This window comes from Cryptotermes secundus, unplaced genomic scaffold, assembly GCF_002891405.2.
Source record: "Cryptotermes secundus unplaced genomic scaffold, Csec_1.0 scaffold882, whole genome shotgun sequence".
Lineage (NCBI taxonomy): Eukaryota > Metazoa > Arthropoda > Insecta > Blattodea > Kalotermitidae > Cryptotermes > Cryptotermes secundus.
The window spans coordinates 214,033-236,188 of record NW_019718627.1 but is presented as its reverse complement, the minus strand read 5'-3'; the positions used below and the strand labels follow the sequence as shown (position 1 = coordinate 236,188).

The 22,156-nt window shown below is 40.7% G+C and overlaps 1 protein-coding gene and 1 long non-coding RNA gene across 2 annotated transcripts in view; one reads left to right on the top strand and one right to left on the bottom strand.

Annotated features, from left to right (window-relative positions):
* LOC117282185 overlaps positions 1 to 22,156 on the top strand; it is a 245,528-nt gene that overhangs the window by 18,114 nt on the left and 205,258 nt on the right. Inside the window, exon 3 of the long non-coding RNA XR_004512836.1 lies at positions 21,453 to 21,593. This is a non-coding gene — a long non-coding RNA (uncharacterized LOC117282185). The remainder of the gene's footprint in view (positions 1 to 21,452; positions 21,594 to 22,156) is intronic.
* LOC111862492 (angiopoietin-1 receptor) overlaps positions 1 to 22,156 on the bottom strand; it is a 259,584-nt gene that overhangs the window by 35,502 nt on the left and 201,926 nt on the right. Inside the window, exons 5-6 of the mRNA XM_033750790.1 lie at positions 19,308 to 19,405; positions 14,370 to 14,517 (exon numbers count right to left, since the gene is read on the bottom strand). Of these exons, the coding sequence (XP_033606681.1) occupies positions 14,370 to 14,517; positions 19,308 to 19,405 (246 nt within the window). The remainder of the gene's footprint in view (positions 1 to 14,369; positions 14,518 to 19,307; positions 19,406 to 22,156) is intronic.

The window sequence follows — 22,156 nt, the reverse complement described above, 5'->3', positions numbered from 1 at the left end:
TTTTTTTTTATTTGGTGAATAATACATTCTAAAAGGTGTACAGAGAAGTGATCGTGACCTAATTTGAGATATCATACCGGAATTTGCCTGGATACACTCCGGAAAGTCACTGACAATATCAGTCAGGGTGGACGATTTCCTAGATTTGAACTCTGGACCTCCCGAATCAGACTCAGAAATTGTAAATGATCGCATATGACGTCCGGATGATAATAATAAAGATGGGTTAGGTCTTGACAAAGGCGATTTTTTCTCATACGGAAAAATAATTGTTCGGAAAATACAGATGAATATCAAGAATATCAGGCAACCGATCTCCAGGAATGCGAAGCAAGAATGACAGTTACGAGGGAGAGTAAGTAAATATGTTACAAATGTAAGTAAAAGAACATTAATAGATATAATAAGTTTCCTGTTTATATCACTAGGTAGCATCACAGTCCAGCTTCATGAGATAGACGCGCATTCATAAATTCAGAGGCTGGTTTCAGTAGTCAAAATGGCGACCGTGCTTGAGGTATATGCTGCAGAAGAGTAGCATACTTTGTGTTTCTATGGGCAAAAGGACTCAGTGCAAAGGATACTCATAAAGAAATGTTTCCTGTTTACGGTGGGAAGTGTTTGTCGCGTAAAGTGGTTCAGCGTTGGTAGCAAATTTTCGCTGATGACGAAGGGGTTGAAACGGAGGCCCGTACGTGGCTGACACAAAGGTCAAAAGACTTCTACGCTGAGGGTTTCAACTCACTGGTAAATTGATGGGACATTTGTATCAATGTTGATGGAGGATACGTCGAGAAATAAATATTTTCTTCAGTCTTGAATATCAAGAGTTCTACGTTATATATCAATTTTTGACCTATTTACTGACTCTCCCACCTAATATTACAGCCTTCTAGGTTATGACGCCGTGTAATTTGGTAGACACAATACCTATCTACTAAGCTACATGGCATCATATTGCAGAAGGCCATAATTTTAATATTTACTGGCATGAAAAATTTAATTATGCAACGTCTTTTATTTATACCATGGCTTTATTTTGGCTAGAGACATCTTTTGGATGGGTGTCGCTTCATGTACATCATCCGATAATTCAATTGGCTTGCTAACAGCGGCTTAATTCTTGGAAATAGTGTTCAATTTCTGATGAAATGTTGTAAGTTGGAAGGGAGTTTAGCGGCGTTTGTGTTCCTATAAGGAGTTATTTATAGCATCAGTTCGTCATCGTCAGCTTTCCTTCAAATCAGTCAATACCTTGTGCTCAGCAGGTGCTGTATACAGGCTGCCTATCAGCTCCAGAGCATGGCGTCTACACAGACAAACGTGTAGCCCAACGCAGACCAGTGTTTGAAGAGTTATCTTTTGGAACACAATGCCGTATAGTCCATGTTCAGTGTCGAAGAAAAAGCCAAGCATGAAACTAGCTTGAAGTAGCTCTGCTTGACACCAGCTTCACGCTGGCTTTTTGTTTGGATTATTATTTTACCCTCAAGAAGCCCGACTGTTAATTGAAAACTTGACAATTCACAATCTCCCTTATAGCATGTCGGCACGGACCTCATAGAAGACCCTGCTTCTCAACAATACTTATAGTTTTGAGCACGTATACATTGCGCAGAGGAAGTGTTTACCGAGTTGTTCAACGATCGTCTATTCTGGTTTATTAAGAATCTGACGCTTAGCAACGGACGTCTTTCTGTTTGTTTCGCGGCCGTTGCTTAGGAACAGCTTATACGTGCTACAAAATTTATGCCTTTGTGTGGATCCAAATGTAAGACAAATATTAAAGAATATATGAAAATAGCTGAGAATGCTATCATCTGGTATAGTAATGCAGTAGAACTTCACAGAAGTTTCGGAGGAACGTACTGACTCCATCTCCAAGGTCGAAAATGATCCCGCAACCAACAACGTTCAAGCAGGAAGCAGAGCTCTGTCTCCTGCTCAATTATTGCTCGTTGCTTGGTCTCCTTACTCTTTGACCGTGAACACGAAAGCGGGCGTGCCTCTATACAAAAGGCTCATGATAAAGGCTCAGAATGACGGAGGCTATCTACGTTTTAATTCAAGTTAGGGCCTACTCGAATAAGAGATACGGGAGTCTGAGTACTGAATGGATTGGCTCAGCACCTTGGCCGCCAAGATCTCCGGACTTAACCCTGCTTGAATCCGTACTATGGGGTCTTACCCGAAAAAATAAAGTTTACGAAACCAAGAATGCGAATCTGCGTAATTANGCCAAGATCTCCGGACTTAACCCTGCTTGAATCCGTACTATGCGAATCTGCGTAATTAAGATACACCGAAATGTAGAAGACGTCAGATATAGCAAAGCTGGAGCAGTTAATTAGACTAGATGTTGTTTTGCATCTCCTTCGCCTGTAGGTGGAAGTAGAACTTATTTACGAAATATAAAGGTAAATTTGTCCCTGTGCTTTACTACTTAAGCACAACGCCATGGAGGCATATGGGGGAGTGGATGAATATATCCAAATTTTCTTTACCTCGACACTAGTTGCAGGTGAGTGGCCAGCTTCACGCCCCTGCTGCTTTACCCCCGGGGGAAGAGACACCGGTACCCATTGGCTAGGAAGCTTGGTCGACCCCAGAGTTTGTCTGGATGACGTGGAGAAGAGAAAGTTCCTGACCCTACCTGGACTCGAACTCCTACCCCTTGGTTATCTGGTCCATAGTCAATCGCTATACCGACTGCGCTGTCCCGAAGTACAGCGATTTATTGATCTCTGACAACGGATAGAGTCCAAATATATACATCACATCATCGAAAGTCCATGAATTTCTGATATTATACAGGAATTGACGTCTTCACGGCAGTCATTTAGAAAATTGCTGTCTTTTCTTTTTTTGATGTGACGTCTCGCCCTGCGATTGAAGCTTGCATACATTTCAAAGGAACTTAATACACTTATAACTTTGCTGCAAGACCCTTGCAAGTCGCTTGCTTGTCTTACTTTCGGACCCCGAAAATATAGACAGTACTTTCTTTCGGAACGGCTGTGAACTTCTACCAGACGACACGGCCTAACACCCTAGAGGATTGCAATCTTCTTGAGCGATTAGTTTCTTAAGAAGGACTCTACTGCTCAAAATTAGGGTAAAGTCTTGTGTCTTACGAGATACAGTCCTTTGTAGTCCCTTGAGAATCCACCGGTGTTTCAGAGGAATATTACGCCTCCTTATTCGTAGTTGAAGATAAAGCTAAGAGTGAAACCAGCATGAAACTAGCAGTAATCTTGTTATCTGCTTCATACTGATTCTTCTGCTTGGCTTATTCCTCAACCCTGAATATGAATGTGTGCATATTCTTCTGAAACGTCGGTTGAGTTTAGACGGACCTACACGAACTTACATCCCAGAAGATAGAACCCTTCATAAACACCGCTGTAAGAACCTCAGATACTACATACATATTAAAACCTTTATTTGTTTCTTTATTCTATGCTGAGTATGATTTACAAAATGCTAGTGTTGAAACCCTCAACAATCACGCATGACTGACTTCCATTCGAATGGATTCAGAAGGAACGTCGATAGAAGAATTTAAACTGAATTCTTCAAACTTTGCGCAGAATCATATTGAAATCACGTCATGACAGCTCACTGAATTCTACGTTTGTATGAGGCTCGAGTCCGCTGCAGTTGCAGGTCGATAGTAGCCGGCAGTCAGACTGCTTTACTTTCAATATTACTTTACATTTTAGCGTGGGTAGAGGAAAATTGGATAGAAGAACAGCAGAATACTTTACGTGGTACGATTGGAAGAGATCAAAAGTGGTTGCAGCTAACCAATTAACCAACAACATGGAGCCAAGTTCTTGTTGAGGAAGTAACAGACTCTCAGCCACTCAAAAGAGATTCCCCGCTCACTTTATGTAAACTGAATGTTCATTTTCATAATCACAGTGTCCCGTCATTAGTGCTTGTCCTTTGACAAATTAATCCAGTCCACATACTCTCGTTCTGTTTAAGAATTATATTAATTAGGTAGAATTTGAAGTTGTCACAGCTGTGTCTATGAAGAGTTCTATCTTCTGGGATACAACGACATTTCAACTGATCACACGGCGTTACATTCCAGAAGATGATACTTTAGATTCTTAGTTTTTAAAATGATGGGCCCTTTCAGTGACTATGAAGCCTTAATTAATTAATTAATTCATTCATTCATTCATCCATCCATCAATGGCTTTACAACCCTTTGTTTGGCCCTGACCTCTTCTTCAGTTTCGTAACCTTTATCTTCTAAGATATAGCACCATGTAGTCAGTTTAAAATCAACAGACGTTTCGCAGGAAGATGTCGCCTCCATCTTCAGGGTCGAATAAGCCGAAAAAGTAACAGCGTGAAATCAGGTGGCAAGCTGGTGTCTTGCTCTGTTTATTTGACCCTGAAAAGAAGAGGAAATATGTCCCACAGAAAAGTCGGTTGACTTTCAACAGACTACGCGGCGTTTTATCTCAGAAGTAAATAATGTGTTCCCGATTTGGATAATTTCACACGTCGTGACTACAGTTCGTTATTACATTTTCAAGATCGCTGTATCTGTGAGACACAAACTACTGTAACACTCTCAAGGTTAACACATCAACTGCTGAACTGCCTTGTACGACGTCTTCCTGACGAATCCTCGACTCCTCCAACTTACGTCTGCTGAACTGAACTGAACTGAACTGTTGGTGTTAAAGTCAATGTCAAAAGCAAAGTCAAAGACTTTTCGGATCCCCCCACCCCACTGGAGAAAATGCTGGCGCTCTCGCTGTAAAGGCACAGTTTTGCAGGTCACATCAAGAGAAAGGTGGAGCTGAAGGAGAGTGGGTAATGGCGCGAGCGAAGGTTAAGAAAATTAAGATGAAGGGACAGGGACGGGAGGGAAAAACAGGTGTAGTAGTGGTTGTGGTGGTGGTAGTAGTAGTAGTGGTTGTGGTGGTGGTAGTAGTAGTAGTGGTTGTGGTGGTAGTAGTAGTAGTAGTTGTGGTTGTGGTAGCTGTGGTGGTGGTACTAGTGTTGGTAGCTGTGGTGGTAGTGGTTGTGGTTGTGGTAGTGGTACTAGTATTGATAGTGGCTGCGGTAGTAGTGTTATTAGTATTGGCGGTGTTGGTTGTTGTGGTAGTAGTGGTACTGTTAGTCGTGGTAGTAGAGGTGGTACTAGTGTTGGCGGTGTTAGTAGTAGCAGTACTTGTAGTGATGGAGGTCATGTTGGCAGTGTTGGCGATTGTGGTGGTAGTCGTGTTATAGGTATTGGTGGTGGTGGTAGTAGTGGTAGTAGCAGTGGTACTAGTGGTTGTGGTAGTAGTGTTGGCGGTTGTGGCGGTAGCAGTAGCAGCAGTAGTGGTTGTAGTAGTATTGGTGGTGGTGGTAGTAGTAGTAGTAGTAGTAGTAGTAGTAGTAGTAGTAGTAGTAGTAGTAGTAAACCAAAAAGAGGATTAAAACCGAGGTATAGACTAAACACTGTGGACAGTGTTTTCAGTGACATGTCCAGCATAGCAATTTTGGTTTCAGTTCTCTGTTGAAAATAGAATTTAGTAACTGTGTAAAGACTTGCTACATGGAACTCTGGTGAGTGATATTCAAAAAATTAAGTTCCTGCCTAATTGTGTCACTATTATAAAAACTAATCGTCTAATGCTGTTTACAGAAACAATCGCTGTTTGTTTTGAGAAATATGCGAAGCCCATAAACACACTGTGAGCGGAATGCAGTTTCTTTAGTTATTCACTCTGGGGTTCCTGTCTGCCGTCAGAGAAGCTGATTTTATCTTTTCGCTGACAACGCGTGTACAGGCTCTGAATGAACCAGGAAGTCTGGCTCATGCCCTCGAGTTCCCGTGAATTGAGCAGCTGCGCTATGCTTTTCAGCCATTTGATCTGCCTCCTGTATAAACATACGTACATTCTCGACTTAATAACGTGCTGCTGTCTCCACAGACTGCGATCTGCGTGCTAGAACCTCGAATTCGCAGAAGTAACCAATTTTATTCTGTTCAGCGCTTTCGAAATCCTGCGGAGCTCCAACCCAAATGGCTTCGTCCTTCCTTCTGTCCGTCCTAACTCATGATACGACTCGAAAACCGCCCAATGCATTTTCTTGAAATTGTTACCTTGTAGTTCATTGTACGTTGTTAGTGCTTTCTAATTTGGGTTATAACCTGGCTAACGTAACGGTCATTTTGTATGAAGATATACATGCGTTTCTACGTTCATTTGCATCATAATTAGTAAAACATCCATCGGTGCAATAAGTGCTGGAAGTGAAATTTGTAGAAAGAAATAAAGCAGGTGTTTTATTTAGAATATATATTTTTGTGAGTCTTGTTATTTTAGAAATAATTAAATAAGGAATTTTACTCTATGCTCACGTTTCCTGACTTATATATTCCGTAGGAAAATATGTTTTTTCAACACATGCGAAAATTACTAAACAATTGACAACGGTTTTCCCAACACTCCCAAAATTTTCGAAATTTCAAAAGTTACGAGTTCTCTCTTTCTGGTACTAAACTTTTTGTAATCCGGTGAAAGTCAGTTGCCCTTTCTGTGGAAAATATCATCCCCATCTTGAACGTAGAAAAGTAAGCGAAGCAAGAAACGAGCATGAAGCAGGCAGCGTTCGCGGTTCTTTTTGGGAAAAAAAAATTCTTTGCCTCTAACGCCCTCTTCGCATATGGTATATTATCTCTTTCCTAATATTTTTGGTTTGAAAGGATTGGTGGATAATTCTGCTGTTTGTTAACTCTGTTAACAATGGATTTCTTTCTGCAGTAAACGAATTTCAGAGTCACTGGGGAATAAAAATCTTAAAAAGTTTTATTTGAAGAACATGCCTTCCTGATCAATCACAATTTCTGACGCTTCCTTGAGTCTGTGAGAGAGGAAAATCTTATGTTGCCGGAAGTAATGAAAACATCTCACGGTCCTCAGGGACTGAGTGATTCAGCAAGGGACACAGAAAGGGCGAGAGTCGCTTTAGTAGTAAATAATTTCTGCGAACGAGATTATTAGCTTCACTCCAAACAACAGGCCTCATTATGTTGTTAAGTTGGTACCCTGAGTGAGTCAGTGACGAAACTGAGGACTAGACCGGGTTTTGATTCCCGGCACTTAAGGGTTCTTTGTCTTCAGCACATCCAGAACAGCTCCACTTTCCACCCGGTCTTCTAGCCGATGACAGGTTTCTTTTTCTGCCGTAAAGCGGTCGAGGCGTGAAGCTGACAAACTACCCCTAGTTCCATGGTCAAAAAGTTTTGGGTTAATGCTATGATTCCCCCACATTTCTTTATGACGTACTTACGTAAGCACCTTTCACAGCTTGATTGTTGGGATGATTAAATTATGAAGGTTGGAAAGCGTATCACATTGTTTCTGCATGTGATCTGTGAGACTTGGTTTTCTGAATTCGCATCCGAGTGTATGCAAAAACAAAAAACAAACTCCGTGGTCTGTAGTCCCCGAGCGAACTATACCGACCGAACCACCGCCGCTTGTCGGCGAAGTTAGTGCCAACTTTAGCGGATAGAGGGTGTCACGTGGTCAGCGCAACGGATCCCCAAAGTCGTTAATTTCGGTTTTCTAGACCAGAGCCGCTATTTCCTTGAAATCGCTCCTCAGTTATTATCACGAGGCTGAGTGGGCCACGTTCCAGACCCACTACTCAGAAAATCTGGTAGCACCGGGAATCGAACCCGGACCTCTGAATCTGTAGCCAGGAAGTCTGACCTCTAGACTACAGTGCACATTTAAAAAAGACAATAAATTAATATTGATTATAATTATTATTACATCATTATCGTTACCGCGATTCATATTAATAATGAACCTAATGTTTAATAGGCTTCCCATTTTTACCATTGTTGCTCTTGTTACCGTAATTACGGCAATTTTGGTAGTGGCGTGAGTGTCGCTGCCACCTCATGGGTTACCGCGCCCGCTGCGTTCATGTTACTAATTATAGGAAATTGTAAACTATACATTTGGAATGACATCAAATGGCCATACCCTATGTTTCAGACCTCATCGAAATCAAACCAGCGGTTCTTGAGCTAAAACATGTTGACGAAAATACGGGCGCCATATTGACTCTCAGTATATGTGTCGTCCTCGTTCACGTTATGAAGACTACATAATATATCAGTTATGGAAGAATTATACAAGAAGTTCAGGGAAGAAACTAATCGCCTACTCTCCTTTGATAAGACACGGGCCCCACAGAAAACGACGCGCCGAACAGCTCTTCTATTTTTATATGTTTATTCGTTGCCACTATATTTTTACCGAGCCGTTGCCTAACAACGGTATGGGAGATGCACATGCAGACTCACAGATTGAGGGGAGTGATTTATGGAACATGCCGCTAGATGGGCTCGGGCGTCATGATATACGTGCCAGGTTTCGTATAGATTGGTTCAGGCATTCACAATTTGAGAAGGGGGATTCACAGACACACAGACATCATGGTGATCTCATAAGCTTAATTTTTTTAATTAGGGAAATAGGTTAATAATATAATACGATTGTGACAATACTGCCTGGGATTATGGCAAAACAGTAAGCCGATAGAGCGCTGCACGCAGGTAGGTAGGCAGATCTGCTAACAGTAGTCTCTATGTCGTCAGTTATCATCATTTTCATAGAAAATGCTTGATTGGGATAACTTCTTGGAATTTATATTTTGTATTTTTTTTTTCAGTATTACATTTTATAAAATCAAATTGTTGAATGCACGGAACTCTTAGCGAATAAAACGTTTGAAAACTCTGGCTCCTTCTTTGATAAAAACCCTTCTGTGGTCTGATACATTTGCCTAGCGTAGATAAATAGTTTTGTCTGACGGTACGCTATCCTACAAAGTGTCTGGTTTATCTGGTCCATAGAACAGAAGCATCTCCAACAGAGAGATGTAGCTGTCGCCGATATATCGCTGATAGCCCGTTAAGCGATAAACTTTTCAACACATTATCTAATGACATTAAGCGTTACTTTTCGAAATGCACCAATATACAGGGTGTTTCAAAAAGAGCTTTACAACTTTGAAAGCTTATATAAATTTATACAGAGGACATACAAAACGTTTTGAACTGTCACTCTGTATATGTTTATCCACATAATGTATAACTTCCAAAAAGGCGAGCAGTAGTTCGTAATGTAAACTTCCCGTTATTTCTGTCCGACTTCAATCAAAATTGAAATTGTAAGAAGAATGCCGTCTTCTGTCACGTGGCGCCATGTAGATATTGTATAGACCGACGTTTTGGAGAAACGTATCGCCTCCATCTTCAGGTATAAAAATCCGCCAGCAAGAAACCAGCCCGAGCAGGTGGCTGCAGACTGAGTCGCCAGTCGACAACATCCAACTATATAAGAACAGGAAGAGAATGGAAGTGTGAGGGAGTGTTACCAGGAAAGCATTGACCCCCTCGCTCGCGGATTTTTATACCCTGAAGATGAAGCCGATACGTTCCTCCGAGACGTCGGTTTACACAACATATACACGGCGCCACATCCCAGAAGACGGCATTCTTCTAAATTTAAATTAGTTGACAAATATTAGTAAACCCAGACGGCCCCTTGTTGTCTAATGGCCAGAGTTCCTGGCTACAGATCCAGAAGGGCCGGGTTCGATTCCCGGCGCTACCAGATTTTCTGAGAAGTAGTGTGTCGCTCGGTCGGTATAGTTAGCTTGCTGACTAAAGCCACGGATTTTTTTAGTAAACCCAGTTCTTTCAAGTGTGTTATCTTCTGGGATGTAACGCCGTGTAATCCGGCAGATGTTTACCGTTTTCGAAGGAATATTTTGCTTCCATCTTCAGGTCTGAAGAGCGACGCAAGAGATCTTCAACCCTAAGGATTTGGAGGCAACTTCTTCCTTAGTAGAATCTGTGGACTTCCGCTGGAGTACACGACTTCACATCCCAGAAGTCACGGCTGAGAGAAATTCAAATCAATCCCATATCACATTTATTTAAAATGTATTAAGCGGTTCTGTAGTTATTTCATGCATGCAGAAAGATGAGGAGAAGCTCGTAGGTATTTTTTTTCGAGAATTCATTGCGAATTCATGAAACATGGAAAATATCCCTACCTTATGAAATATATTTCATATCTGTAGCTGATCAGCGTATGTAGTTTGACACGTGATGTGTCTTTTAGGATTTTATGTTATAAACTGCACATGAAATGTCTGGTACTAGGAAACGACAAAATACATTCCGCTAGAGGCGATTGCGTTCAATACTTGTTAGTTTAATGGACTACAGGGGTCACTGGGGTGGGCTCAATAATTCCAGCCCGCTGAGTCATGTTCGAACGCACTTCACCCATCGTTGATAACCACTAGATCAGATATGCATTGCCATTCAACCAAAATTCTATCCATCGTCCATTTATCAATATCACAAGTACCATCCATAACCTCAGGCCCCATTAAATGACATCTGTAACGTAGGAGGATTGGATTTACAAATACGGAATATCCTATAGAGAGAAACTTCGTTCTTTATGGAACCAGAAATTCGATTAACTTCTCAAAAGAAGCCCACAATTTGATCTTATCATGAGAATTATAATCCAGCTCAATTCCTCGCAATCCACTTCCTTAAGATGCGTTTTAATTAGGCGTGTGCGAAGAAGAATTTCTCAGCCCGAGACGAACATTTGGAAGAATTTAAAGATTTTAGACGAAAACAAGAATTTTCTCTACTATTTTTCTGTAGACACTATATATGACACTAGCCACTCTCAAATTTCTGACATACACGGTGTATATGAGAAAGTGGCACTCCTGTATTCATGAAAAAAAATATAAAAATGTTTTGATAAATTTATATATTTCAGTCCTCTTGGATATAAACAAATCAGTAATTTATGTAGCTCATATCCCCAAATAAAATTGTATAGGCGGTATCTTCATAAAAGTAAATGTATGAACATTGTTGTCCCAAACGTGAAATGTCAGTTTCTCGAAATCGGCGCTACCGGTTGCATATAATTTTATCGTATTTAAGATAATTTTTTAAATGTTTATTTCGATAGAGTAGAAGATTTGGATCCCCCGGGCTCAAGTGAAATAATTAAACAACAATAGATATTCAACAACGCGTACTTGTCGCGAATTGTTTATCCAGTGACTAACAATGTGCTAACAAACAACAATGTTCTCCGTTTCCAAAGTAATACAGACAAGATGAATCGTATATGAGAAAGTGCAATGTCTTTGCAAGTATTTTTTATTTTTGTTTTCTCGAACAGCGTTAACCGATTGATCTTTGTATTGGAGATGTAATGTGTTTCCTATGCGGTACGAACTGAATTTGTATATATTATATAGAATAGATTCAGTCTTTAAATCCCGTGTGAATACCTCCACCTCAGTCCTGCGAGTCGTAGGAGGCGACGAAAAGGGACATCCCGCTTCTTCCTACTTAAATTTGTGATGTTAATCATGTGACTTAGAAGAGTACACAATATACTGAGCATGGTTTTCTTTCCTTGGCACTACAGCCCCAGTGGGCCTAGGCCTACCTCCATGAACTTCTCCGTTCACTCCGGTTTTTCTAGACCTTACACATTCGGCAGGACTCCTTGGGCGGGTGATCAGCTCGTCGCAAGGCCTCTACCTATACACAAACACAGAAAAACGCACACACAAACTAAACATCAATGACCTGAGTGGGATTCGAACCCACGATCCCGGCTTCCGAGCGAGCGAAGACAGTGCATGCCTTAGACCGCTCGGCTACCGTGACCGACTACTGAACAGGTTGTCTTTTGATAATGTTCTAGATGTTTAATCGGGAGATTCTTGGTACCAATCTCGGCCGAGACACTGGAGTTTTCCTCAGTCTCTCCAGGAAAACGACGGAATCATATTTCGACTACGCATTACAGGCTACTTCCAAATGCATTCCTATTCATCATTCACACCTCATTCTAACATTCGACGCTGTGTGATGTAAATATCGTTTGAGTTGTAAAATAACCCACTAGAAAGTGAAAGCAATGGAGATCCTATTCATGCGGTTTAGGTCCACGTTTTCCTTTCAGCAATTTCTTCTGAAATATCCTTATTTCGAATTTTTAAAAATTAAAATTATTCTATCGTAATTATTGTTGAAGAATTCTATCTTCTGGAATATAACGCCGTGTATTTTGATGAAAGCAGAGCTGCTTGATACTTGCTTCATTCTTGTTTCATGTTTGTCTTATTCTTCGGCCATGAAGATGCAGGCTACATATACCTCCGAAATTTCAGTTGGGTTCCAACGGACTACAAAACATTATAACCCAGGATATGAAACTTTAATCACCTCTGTGACAATCTAAAATCCTACGTAATCTTGAAGAAAACAGTCTTCTGGGATTTGACACCGTGTATATGTGGTGTTAACCGACGTTTCGGAGGAACGTATCGACTCCATCTTCAGGGTAGAAGGAAAAATATAAGAAATCCGCAAGCGAAGAGACCGTGAGAACCGGCAAAAGCTTTTACCGGATTTCTTATATTTTTCCTTCTACCCTGAAGATGGAGGCGATACGTTCCACCGAACCGTCTGTTAACACCACGTATACACGGTGCCAAATCCCAGAAGACTGTTTTCTTCATGGTCACCGCCGTGAAAGCCTCAAATCTACGTAATCTTGTTCCACTTTTCAGTTGTGTTCATACCTCAGGAGTGTGTCTCTTGAAATCGTCACTTTTTTCTGCATTTGATCATTTCACTAGTTTCCACGAATTCATTTTCTCACTAATCTGCCACGTGCGGTCTGTACAACCAGGAAGCAAAGCGGGAACGCTATCCAACCAATCGACCATGCATTTATTCAACAGCAACGCAATGAAACAGCCAGCCAGTGGTCTAGCCGACATAATATCCAGACAATCAGTTAGCCAGCCAGTCAGTCAACCAACCGACAAAGCCAGCAGCGTAATTAATGAACCATTCACTAAACCTCGAACCCGTCTCTGACCACATGTTCACCCATCTGACAATGAAAAATGCTATCTTTTGGGATGTGGCGCCATATAGATCTTGTATGAACTGACATATCGCCTCCATCTTCAGGGTAGAAAAATCAGCGAGCGAGGTACCAGCGTAAGCAGGTGGCTGCAGACACTGCTCACGCTGGTTCCTCGCGCGCGGATTTTTCTGCTCTGAACATGTAGGCGATACGTTCCTCCGGAACGTCCGTTCACGCAAGATCTACACGGCGCCACATCCCAGAAGACGGCGTTTTTCCTAGTGACTAAAGACGGGTTTCGGATTGGTGATTGTATTTATTAACCACCTACAGGTCTTAACTAAAAATGATTATTACAATATTACTGATTTACACAATTTAGTCACTCAACACTAATCTTGTATTTCCACTAGTCTCTAGTGTCCGTTTCCTGTCAACGGATTTATAACACAGGAACTATAAAAGTCTCACTCCAGATATCACTGTCCTACAGCAAGCACAAAGTCTTCTAATCACATGTTAAGTCTTCACAGGCCGACTTCTAATTCTTTCTGTAGTACAAACTTCCTGTCGCTGTCTCCTACCGAGAACCGACTTCCTGTACTCTTCTGTACCCCTAGTTCCAATTCGTTCTGAACGTACAGCTCACGGCTCTCCTTATATAGCCGCGGAACGGGTATGGACCTACAGTAAGTAGAGAGTGATTCAGAAAGATGGACACAATTTCAATTGACTATATTTCCTGAACTGTATGTTGCATTTGAATTCTGTAAAGTACATTTGAAAGAGGATGTTACAAAGTTTCTAGTACTACCGCTAGTGCCCTCCATCACTGCGTCCCGGGCCGATCGCGTGTATCGGAGGAGAACGTGGAGTGCATTCGAGTGAACTTTGAGCGCAGCCCAATGAAGTCAACCCGTAGTGCTAGTAGAGAACTTGGACTATCGCAAACAACTGTGTGGCGTGTACCACCTCTTCCCACAAATTTGAATGACCTAAGAAACTGTATCACAGCTGCGGTGAACTCAGTGACGCAAGATATTTGTCATCGAGTGTAGGATGAATTCAGCTACCGTCTAGATGTTATCCGTGCAGCCGGAGGACGGGGGGGCACATTGAACATCTATAAACTTCCATGTATGTATAATCAAGTGTAATTTACAGAATTCAAATGCAGGATATAATTCAGGAAATATAGCCAATTGAAATTGTGTCCATCTTTTTGAATCACCCTGTATATATCACGTGATCGCTATCCAGCCAGTATATTGGCGCGTCTGTTAGGTCCACAGAAAACACCGCTTCATCTATTGTTGCGTGTTGGGCCGTGTTTACAGAGTTGTTACGTCGATCAAATCCTTTACAGTACATAAGTGGTTATTCTAGTATTGACCTTACCTGGAACTGTATACATCAATGATGCGTTTCTCTTGCCGTCGTGAGGGTTAGACTCCACAATAATTTTGTAAGTGCATCCAGGGGTGACCTTGAAGAAGTCCCGAACATCCACATATTCGTATTTCGGGATAGAAATATTCGTGGCATTCTGCAACAGCACAGTGCATTGTATATTAAATCTATCGGTTACGTATATTACATTTTTGTGCTTAAAAGTACGCGATGTTCCCCTTGGATTTTATTAATTTGCATAGTCCATAAGATTTAATGGGCCAATAATTAAATATTGTTACTTCATTTTGAATGTCTAGATTTATTTCATGAAGTTCATTATATTTACATTGATATTGGACTAGTTCTCTCAAATAGTTTAACCCTTTAAAGCCCACTGTTAATATGTCTATCTATGGCCTACAGCCCCTCTGGACCTTGGCCGATTTCAGTTTCTTAATCTATACACAGTCGGCAGGACTACTTGGACCGAGGATCAGTCCGTCGCAAGACCACTACCTACACACAAAACAACATAAACACGGAATAAACGCAAAGAGACATCTATGCCCTGAGTGGGATTCGAACCCACGATCCCAGTGTTTGACCGGGCGAAGACGGTTCATGCCTTGGACCGCGAGGTCACTGTGATTGGTATTAACGTGCTGCTTAGTGCCGGCTGTTTCACGCTTTAGTGATCGATAATGGAATAATAAGATGTAATAATGCATTAACGGATAATAATTATTCTGTTTTCTACCGCCGAAGTAACAGATAACACTCAATTTACTCTAAGAGTCCTGCCAGTATGTACGGTAGCCACAGATGTAAAGCGATCTACAAATATTGCAGCTGATTTTTTTTAATGTTATTCGAATTTTCGTCCCCAATCTCTGTTTCTTCATATGAGTAAATTTTCATTTCTTAATTATTAGAATAACAAGCCATCCATTGTACTAACAGATTTAATGACATGTGAAGCCTTACATGACTCCAATACACAATGATACTATACACAACAAAAAGGCCGCACCATATCTCAAGCGGTTAGTCGCTGGCTTTCCACCGCGGCTGCCCGGGTTCGATCCCGGATTTGTGATGGGCAGAGTGGCGCTGGGGCGGGTTTTCTCCGAGTACTTCGGTTTCCCCTGCCAATCTTCATTCCACCAAATTCCGCATCATCATTAATCACCCGGGGAAGGCTACAATAGGCCAATCAGTGGCCGCCGTGCCGAGTGGACCCAGTTGGACTCCACCTCCCACTAAGCGAAAAGAAAAATGCACTACCAAAAGAGCAATCATAAGTTCTTAACAGCCATGATATAAGGAGTCCAACATTACGCATAAACCAGAAGATGCAACGTGCTGTGATATTTGTGTGCTCTATACAAGGAACTGTACTTTTGCTGTAACAATTTTTTTTAATTCTTAGTGGGGTGAGACAGAGTCCACTTGGTACTGCGGCCACTACTGACCTGTTGTACCGGTCGCAGATGATATATGGTGATGAATGTGCAGCAGACGGTGGAATGAAACTGGCAGGGGAAACCGAAGTACTCGGAGAAAACCTGTACCATCGCCACTTTGTCCACCCTAAATCCAACATGGCCTCACCTCAGCTCGAACCCGAGCTCCCGCGGTGGGAAGCCAGCGACTAACCGCCCGAGCTATGGCACGGCCTAACAACTTTCCAGAATTTATTTCATGTATAAATATTTTATAACTTATAAACTGGGAACATATTTTAAAATTAAAAACAAATGGAAGCTAATTTCCTTTTATTGTCATGTCTCTGAGTATGGCCACTAAGAGACTGAAGTATATGAGGGCACACATATAATTCGATTATAATGTTCAATTTGTTGTACTTCTTGGCTTATTATTCCAATAATTCCTAGAAATATAACGGCGAATCTGTCACAGGCAAAAAAATTAAATCGCTTTTCTTTTCTTGATTTGAATGCTGTGCTTTCCTTAAAGTCACTGATCCTACCTTGTTATGCTGAAGCGAGAAGCTGCTCGTAGTGGGAGAATAGGACATGCATTTTAAGCCTGGAGAAATACATGCTACTGAAATACGCTTGTCTATAACTTGGAGATTAAATGGAATATCGGACTTAATGATTTTAGAATTTTATATTTATTCTGTTTTCAGATCTTTGTACCGTTTTGTCGTGGCTAGTGTTGTAGACGTTTCGGATGTACATCCCGCCTCCATCTTCAGTTTCCAACAGACTTACAGGGAAGGGTACCTCTTTTTGGGCCGATGGGGATTGTGAACAGGAACATGTTATCAAAAGAGCCCTTTCAAATGAAGTTACCGTCAATATTTTCCTTCCAACTGATCCTATTAGCCCGACCAGGCATGAAACCCTACCCCTCCCCCTCAATATCCCGGCAGAACTTACCTCCGAAATGTTGGTAACAGTCCCCATATCCACGCAGAGTACAGAACCAAGATGAAAATCAACACCAGCCAAGGAGATGTCAGAATTGGAAGCTCCTCTTTCATTTCGATTTCAGGGGTTACGTAATTCAATACACGGAATCTAATTAAGTTGTCAAGGAGGAATGAATTCAGGATTAACCGACTTTAATCAAGCAGCCAGATGTTGTAGTTAGAATTAGTCGGTACAATTTTATTACGTGCCTTGCCAAATATAACATTGTCCAGAATGATAATAGAAGTGAACAGCCCTCCGTTCATTGAATATTGCCGCTTCTGCAAGCGTAATATAATAATATTTACCCTTTGTCTTATTACACGAGGTTGTTCTTTTAGAAAATTGTACATGGTCGGAATTATTCGGTGGCTTCTCTTCGTAAATACTTGTTTTGAAACAAAAATTCTGACTTTGAAGGATAAGAATAGACATCAAAAGAAAGGGATCGTAGAAGGAGCATTTTTCAGGTTAATCCTCTCATAAGCAGAGATAAGATTCATTCAACACGAGCCCCCGAATTGAAAGCTAGTTCTTTCATATTTCTAAATTATATTTTTCTCAGTTGAACGTAATTTATTTCCTTTAAAGTAAAAGCGAAAGGGTTTATTTATGTGTTAATATAAACAATTGTTAAATGTTTATTTCTTACTTGCCGATTACAGTGACCGCGCGGTCTGAGGCATGAAATGTCTTCACCCTCTTGAACGCTGAGATCGTGGGTTCGAATCCCACTCAAGGCATGGATGTCTGTATGCATTTATTCTGTGCTTATGTTGTTCTGTGTGTAGGTAACGATCTTGCGTTGGGCTGATCTTCCGTCCAAGGATTCCTGCCGACTGTCTTAGATTAAGAAACTGAAGTGAAACGAAGTATTTCACGGATGCCCTATGCACCATTTTGGTGCAAGAGTGATAGATAGATAGATAGATAGATAGATAGATAGATAGATAGATAGATAGATGAGGTGCATAGACTAGAATTGACATACTGGAGAACTTGTTGACGTGCACAGATCACCAGAGATTCAGGCAGTGAATTCTAGGAATATAAAGACGTGTAGGGACTATTTATGGTGACTATTTGCAAGACAAGGAAGGAGATATGATATAGACAGTAGAGGGTAGTGTCTGGGGGTGTAGCTAGCTGTGATGTTGAAGTTAGGGTTCTGCTGCTATTAACACAATAGAACAACTCGAAGGGTCAGTAGCGGTACTATCAGCATTTATTGTGGATCCTGGGTCAGTTCCAGCAATAACCCCACCTCGTAAGCTAATATCTTAAAATCCGTATTAATTTTCCTTCTTTCCGATATACCATGTAAATATTTCCAAATAGTCTCCCCACAAAAATTTTGTAAGTATTCCTTGTGGCCACTTATCTACAGACCCAGCCCATTTTCCCATCCTGGATAAGAGTGTCCATGAATGCTACAGATTTTATTACCCTTCATATCAGCGATGAGCTCTATCCGCCTCGAAACAGCATTGGCCGACATTCAAATGTTAGTCAGGTGCATTTCAAAATGTACATTTCATTTGTCAATTCTGTTTTACCACAAATTTCCTTGCTGTAATTTCACCGCAACAGTCGTCAGAGACCCAAAGATTTGACAACAGCGCTACATTTTTCTGCTTATGACGGAGCTTTTTTTTTTTATTGCTAGTGGGGTGGGACTAAGTCCCTTGTACTGCGGCCACTTCTGGTCTATTGTACCAGCCCCAGATGATAGGTGAGGGTTATTATGGAGCAGTTGGTGGAATGAAGATTGGCAGGGGAACCGAAGTACTCGGAGAAAAACCTGCCCCAGCGCCACTTTGTCCACCACAACTCCCACTTGACCGAACCCGGGCCGCCGCGGTGGGAAGCCAGCGACTGACCGTTTGAGCTATGGTGCGGCCATGTTGGAGCTTGCTACTTCTCACGTAGGCTGGACCAGGGATCATTACTTATCGGAGAGATTGTAGGTTTCCTTCCTTAAGTCATAGATGCTCTTTATCCGTTTACAAAATTAATTTTCCTGCCTCATGAATGGCCCATGAAACAATATTCTGTCTTCTAAGCCACTCGGTTGCTTTTGTGTGATCAATATACAGCTATATCTAATGATACCGAATCATCAAGTGGTAACGTACGAGTAATTACCATGTCATCATTAGAATGCTACTGCATCCTGTCTTCAGCATATCATGAGAACAGAAATTGCCACATCCTGCATCTCGTTCAGTTAGCAGAACTCTGTTTTCATTCTCAAAGATATTTCAGACAGAAAGTCTGTTGAATATTTAACTCTGAAGTGGTTCGTAATATAAACATTGTAACGTGTTTTGTCTACTGAAGACAGCAACACATGACAATACACGTAATAAATATACACAAAATTATGATTATTTTTATAATTTAGCAAATACATTAATAGACACTGAATTTGAAACAAATTTTTATCAGCAGGAGATTAATTTCGGTGTTACTTTATCTTGCGAAATTTATGAAGAAATTCACTTACCTTATTATCGATATGTTTGTAGTATTGAAGGATTTCACAGCTTTCGAGTGTATTGTTGGGTTTCACATGCAAGTTGTAACCCAACGGCCGGGTTCCGGCTGCAAACAAACAAACCTATTATCATTATGCACAAAACAATAATATTTCCTTGAAAAATATATGCATTCCTTTAAAGTTAATTGTTACTTTCAGGTTCCCTGCGAGGTTCGGTGTCTATAAATGGACAAATACTTATCTGACTGCCGGTCAAATGCCAACAATACAAATGAACTTAAATTTCGATATAAAATCCGAACTGTACACTGGTAGCTTATCACTAGTTCATACCGAGGCTCTTAGAAGGAGGGCTAAGACCAAATTCCTAAAAAAAAAAAAAAATTGAGTTCATTGACTGCCTTACTTTAATAATGCAACCAGGATTGAGCAAGGAAAAAAAAGCAGTTCTGGTGATTTTATAAGCTTTTGAGTATTCTATATTTTGTGCATATATAATAAACTGTTTTGGAGGCTCGTGATGTAGATATAGTAACATTAATGTTGACTCGTTGAGTCGTTGTTTACATTCCCTACAGAACAGACAATACTTTGTAAGATGAGACACCGATTAAATAATTAACATTAATATTACTACATCTACATCACGAGCCTCCAAAACAGTTTATTATATATACACAAAATATAGAATACTCAAATTTGTCCGTGGAATACAACAAAATCACAAAAACCAACGACTGACTCGATGATGTAAAGCATTACTCGAATAATTTTTATTCTTGTTTTATACTATAACTTTTGTTTCATATAATTTATGTTAATTTATTATATTTTTACGCCAAGTATTTTGATATAATTAATATTATTGTATCCAATTTTATTAGTACTGCAGTTCAGTGGTGTATATATGTTAGCCATGTATTTGCCTGATGATGGCTTTTAATAGGCGAAACATGTAGCAGGGCCAAACTATGCACTGACCTTAATATAGTTGTGTTGTGACAGTTTTAATAAAGAAATTCTATATTATAATGCAACAGGATGCATTAAATGAAAATTATAAATGGAGTGTTTTTGGTAATAATGTTACAGGACACGTTTTATAAAGTGACGCAGGGGATAGAGTTCCAATTGCGAGATGAAGTCTAGTGCTCATATTTCAAGTTGCATAGCATATGAGACGGGTATAAAGAATTCGAGAACAAATCTTATTTTCACCGCTTCGTACATTAGCCGGGGATCTCTTATTTTCGCAATCCTCTATATCAGGTATCCCTACATTTTCTTTAAATTAAAATACCTGTAAGGCAGTCTTATCCAAATACTGAGAGAACCGAAGGATTATGAGGTCTATATGCAATTCCTGATCCCAAAATATTATAAACTTTACAACAACCATTTTTGGACCTCACGTACCCTATACCCTTGGGCAGTTTCGATATCATTTCTACGTTTAAGTCCTGGAAAATGAGTTTCCTCTGCAATAAATTTAGTGTCACTTTGATTTTATACAAAATAAAAGAGTTTGGACAGATCCTTAAACGATATATGAAAATGATTATATCATAGTTAGTAAAGTATTTTTCATGAAATTCACGTATATAGCACAAAACAATTGAACGGATATGGCGTAGAAGTAGTCATTGAAGTTCTATTCCTTTCAGTCGATGAAACCGAGCCCTAGTATTGCTACGTGTATCCTTTCCTTATGAATTTAATCTTTATTTTTTATTCTTTCTTTCATCATTTCCTTTCATGTATATATCATATTTCTTCCATTTACGGTATCTGAGCCACTGTATAATTTACATATTTCGCGATAGATAAGTCGATATAAGGAGACGGGATAGCGCAGTCGGTATAGCGACTCGCTACGGGCTGGACAACCGAGGGTTCGGAGTTCGGGTCCCGGTAAGGTAAAGAATTTTCTCCACGTCGTCCAGACCGGCTCTGGGGTCCACCCAGCCTCCTACCCAATGGGTACCGGGGGCATTTTCCCCTCAAGCTAAATTGGCCAGGGTGTAAAGCTATCCACTTATCTACAACTAGTGCCCAAGCCAAAAAACGTGGATCTATACGTCCACTCCCCCATACACCTTCATGCCATGGTCTTTTATTACCTAAGCACAGGGACAACTTTACCTTTTTCAGGTCGATGTACTGACGAGGCTGCTAATTGAGGAATTGAAGTTCTTCTCCATAACGGGTACTGCTCTGACTGGCTCTGGGTTCGACTCCAGTGAGGGATCATTTTCCGGGGATAAAGTTGACCTCAGCACCATCTAGTGTCGGGTAAGTAAGCGTGAAACTGTACCTCAGCTCTCCTAATTGTGTTCTTAGCGTAATGATTATTTGTGCACAAAAAATCTTTCTCTCACCGTTTTGTCTGATATAACGACACGTTGAACTGTTCAGATTTTATAGCACAGAGTTTGCATAATAATTAGTGAATAATTAATTGGAATCCCATGTTAGGTGGATCGCGTGCCGCAACGGCATGGCGCGTCCTCAGGTTGCGGATGGAGGAGACGGCCTCCAGATATGTAGTGTAGCTGCAAATATATTGAATAAGCAGTCTCGGACAGCCGACAAGGGGTGACGCTTCAGCTTGAGAGTTGGGCGTGGGGCTAACAAATTCTTTACCTTAAAAATAAGCTTGTTATGAAAGATTACAAGAAGCCTCATACCTAGACGGATCCTCTGGGTAAACAACCTAAGCGAAAGAAAATGGATATGAGATTTGGCACCTGGAACATCAGAAGTACGTGTATGTATAGGGCAGTGGCGGAAGAAATCTCAAAATATACGTTAGATTTAGCGGGAGTACAGGAGCTCAGATGGGATGGAGGTGGCAT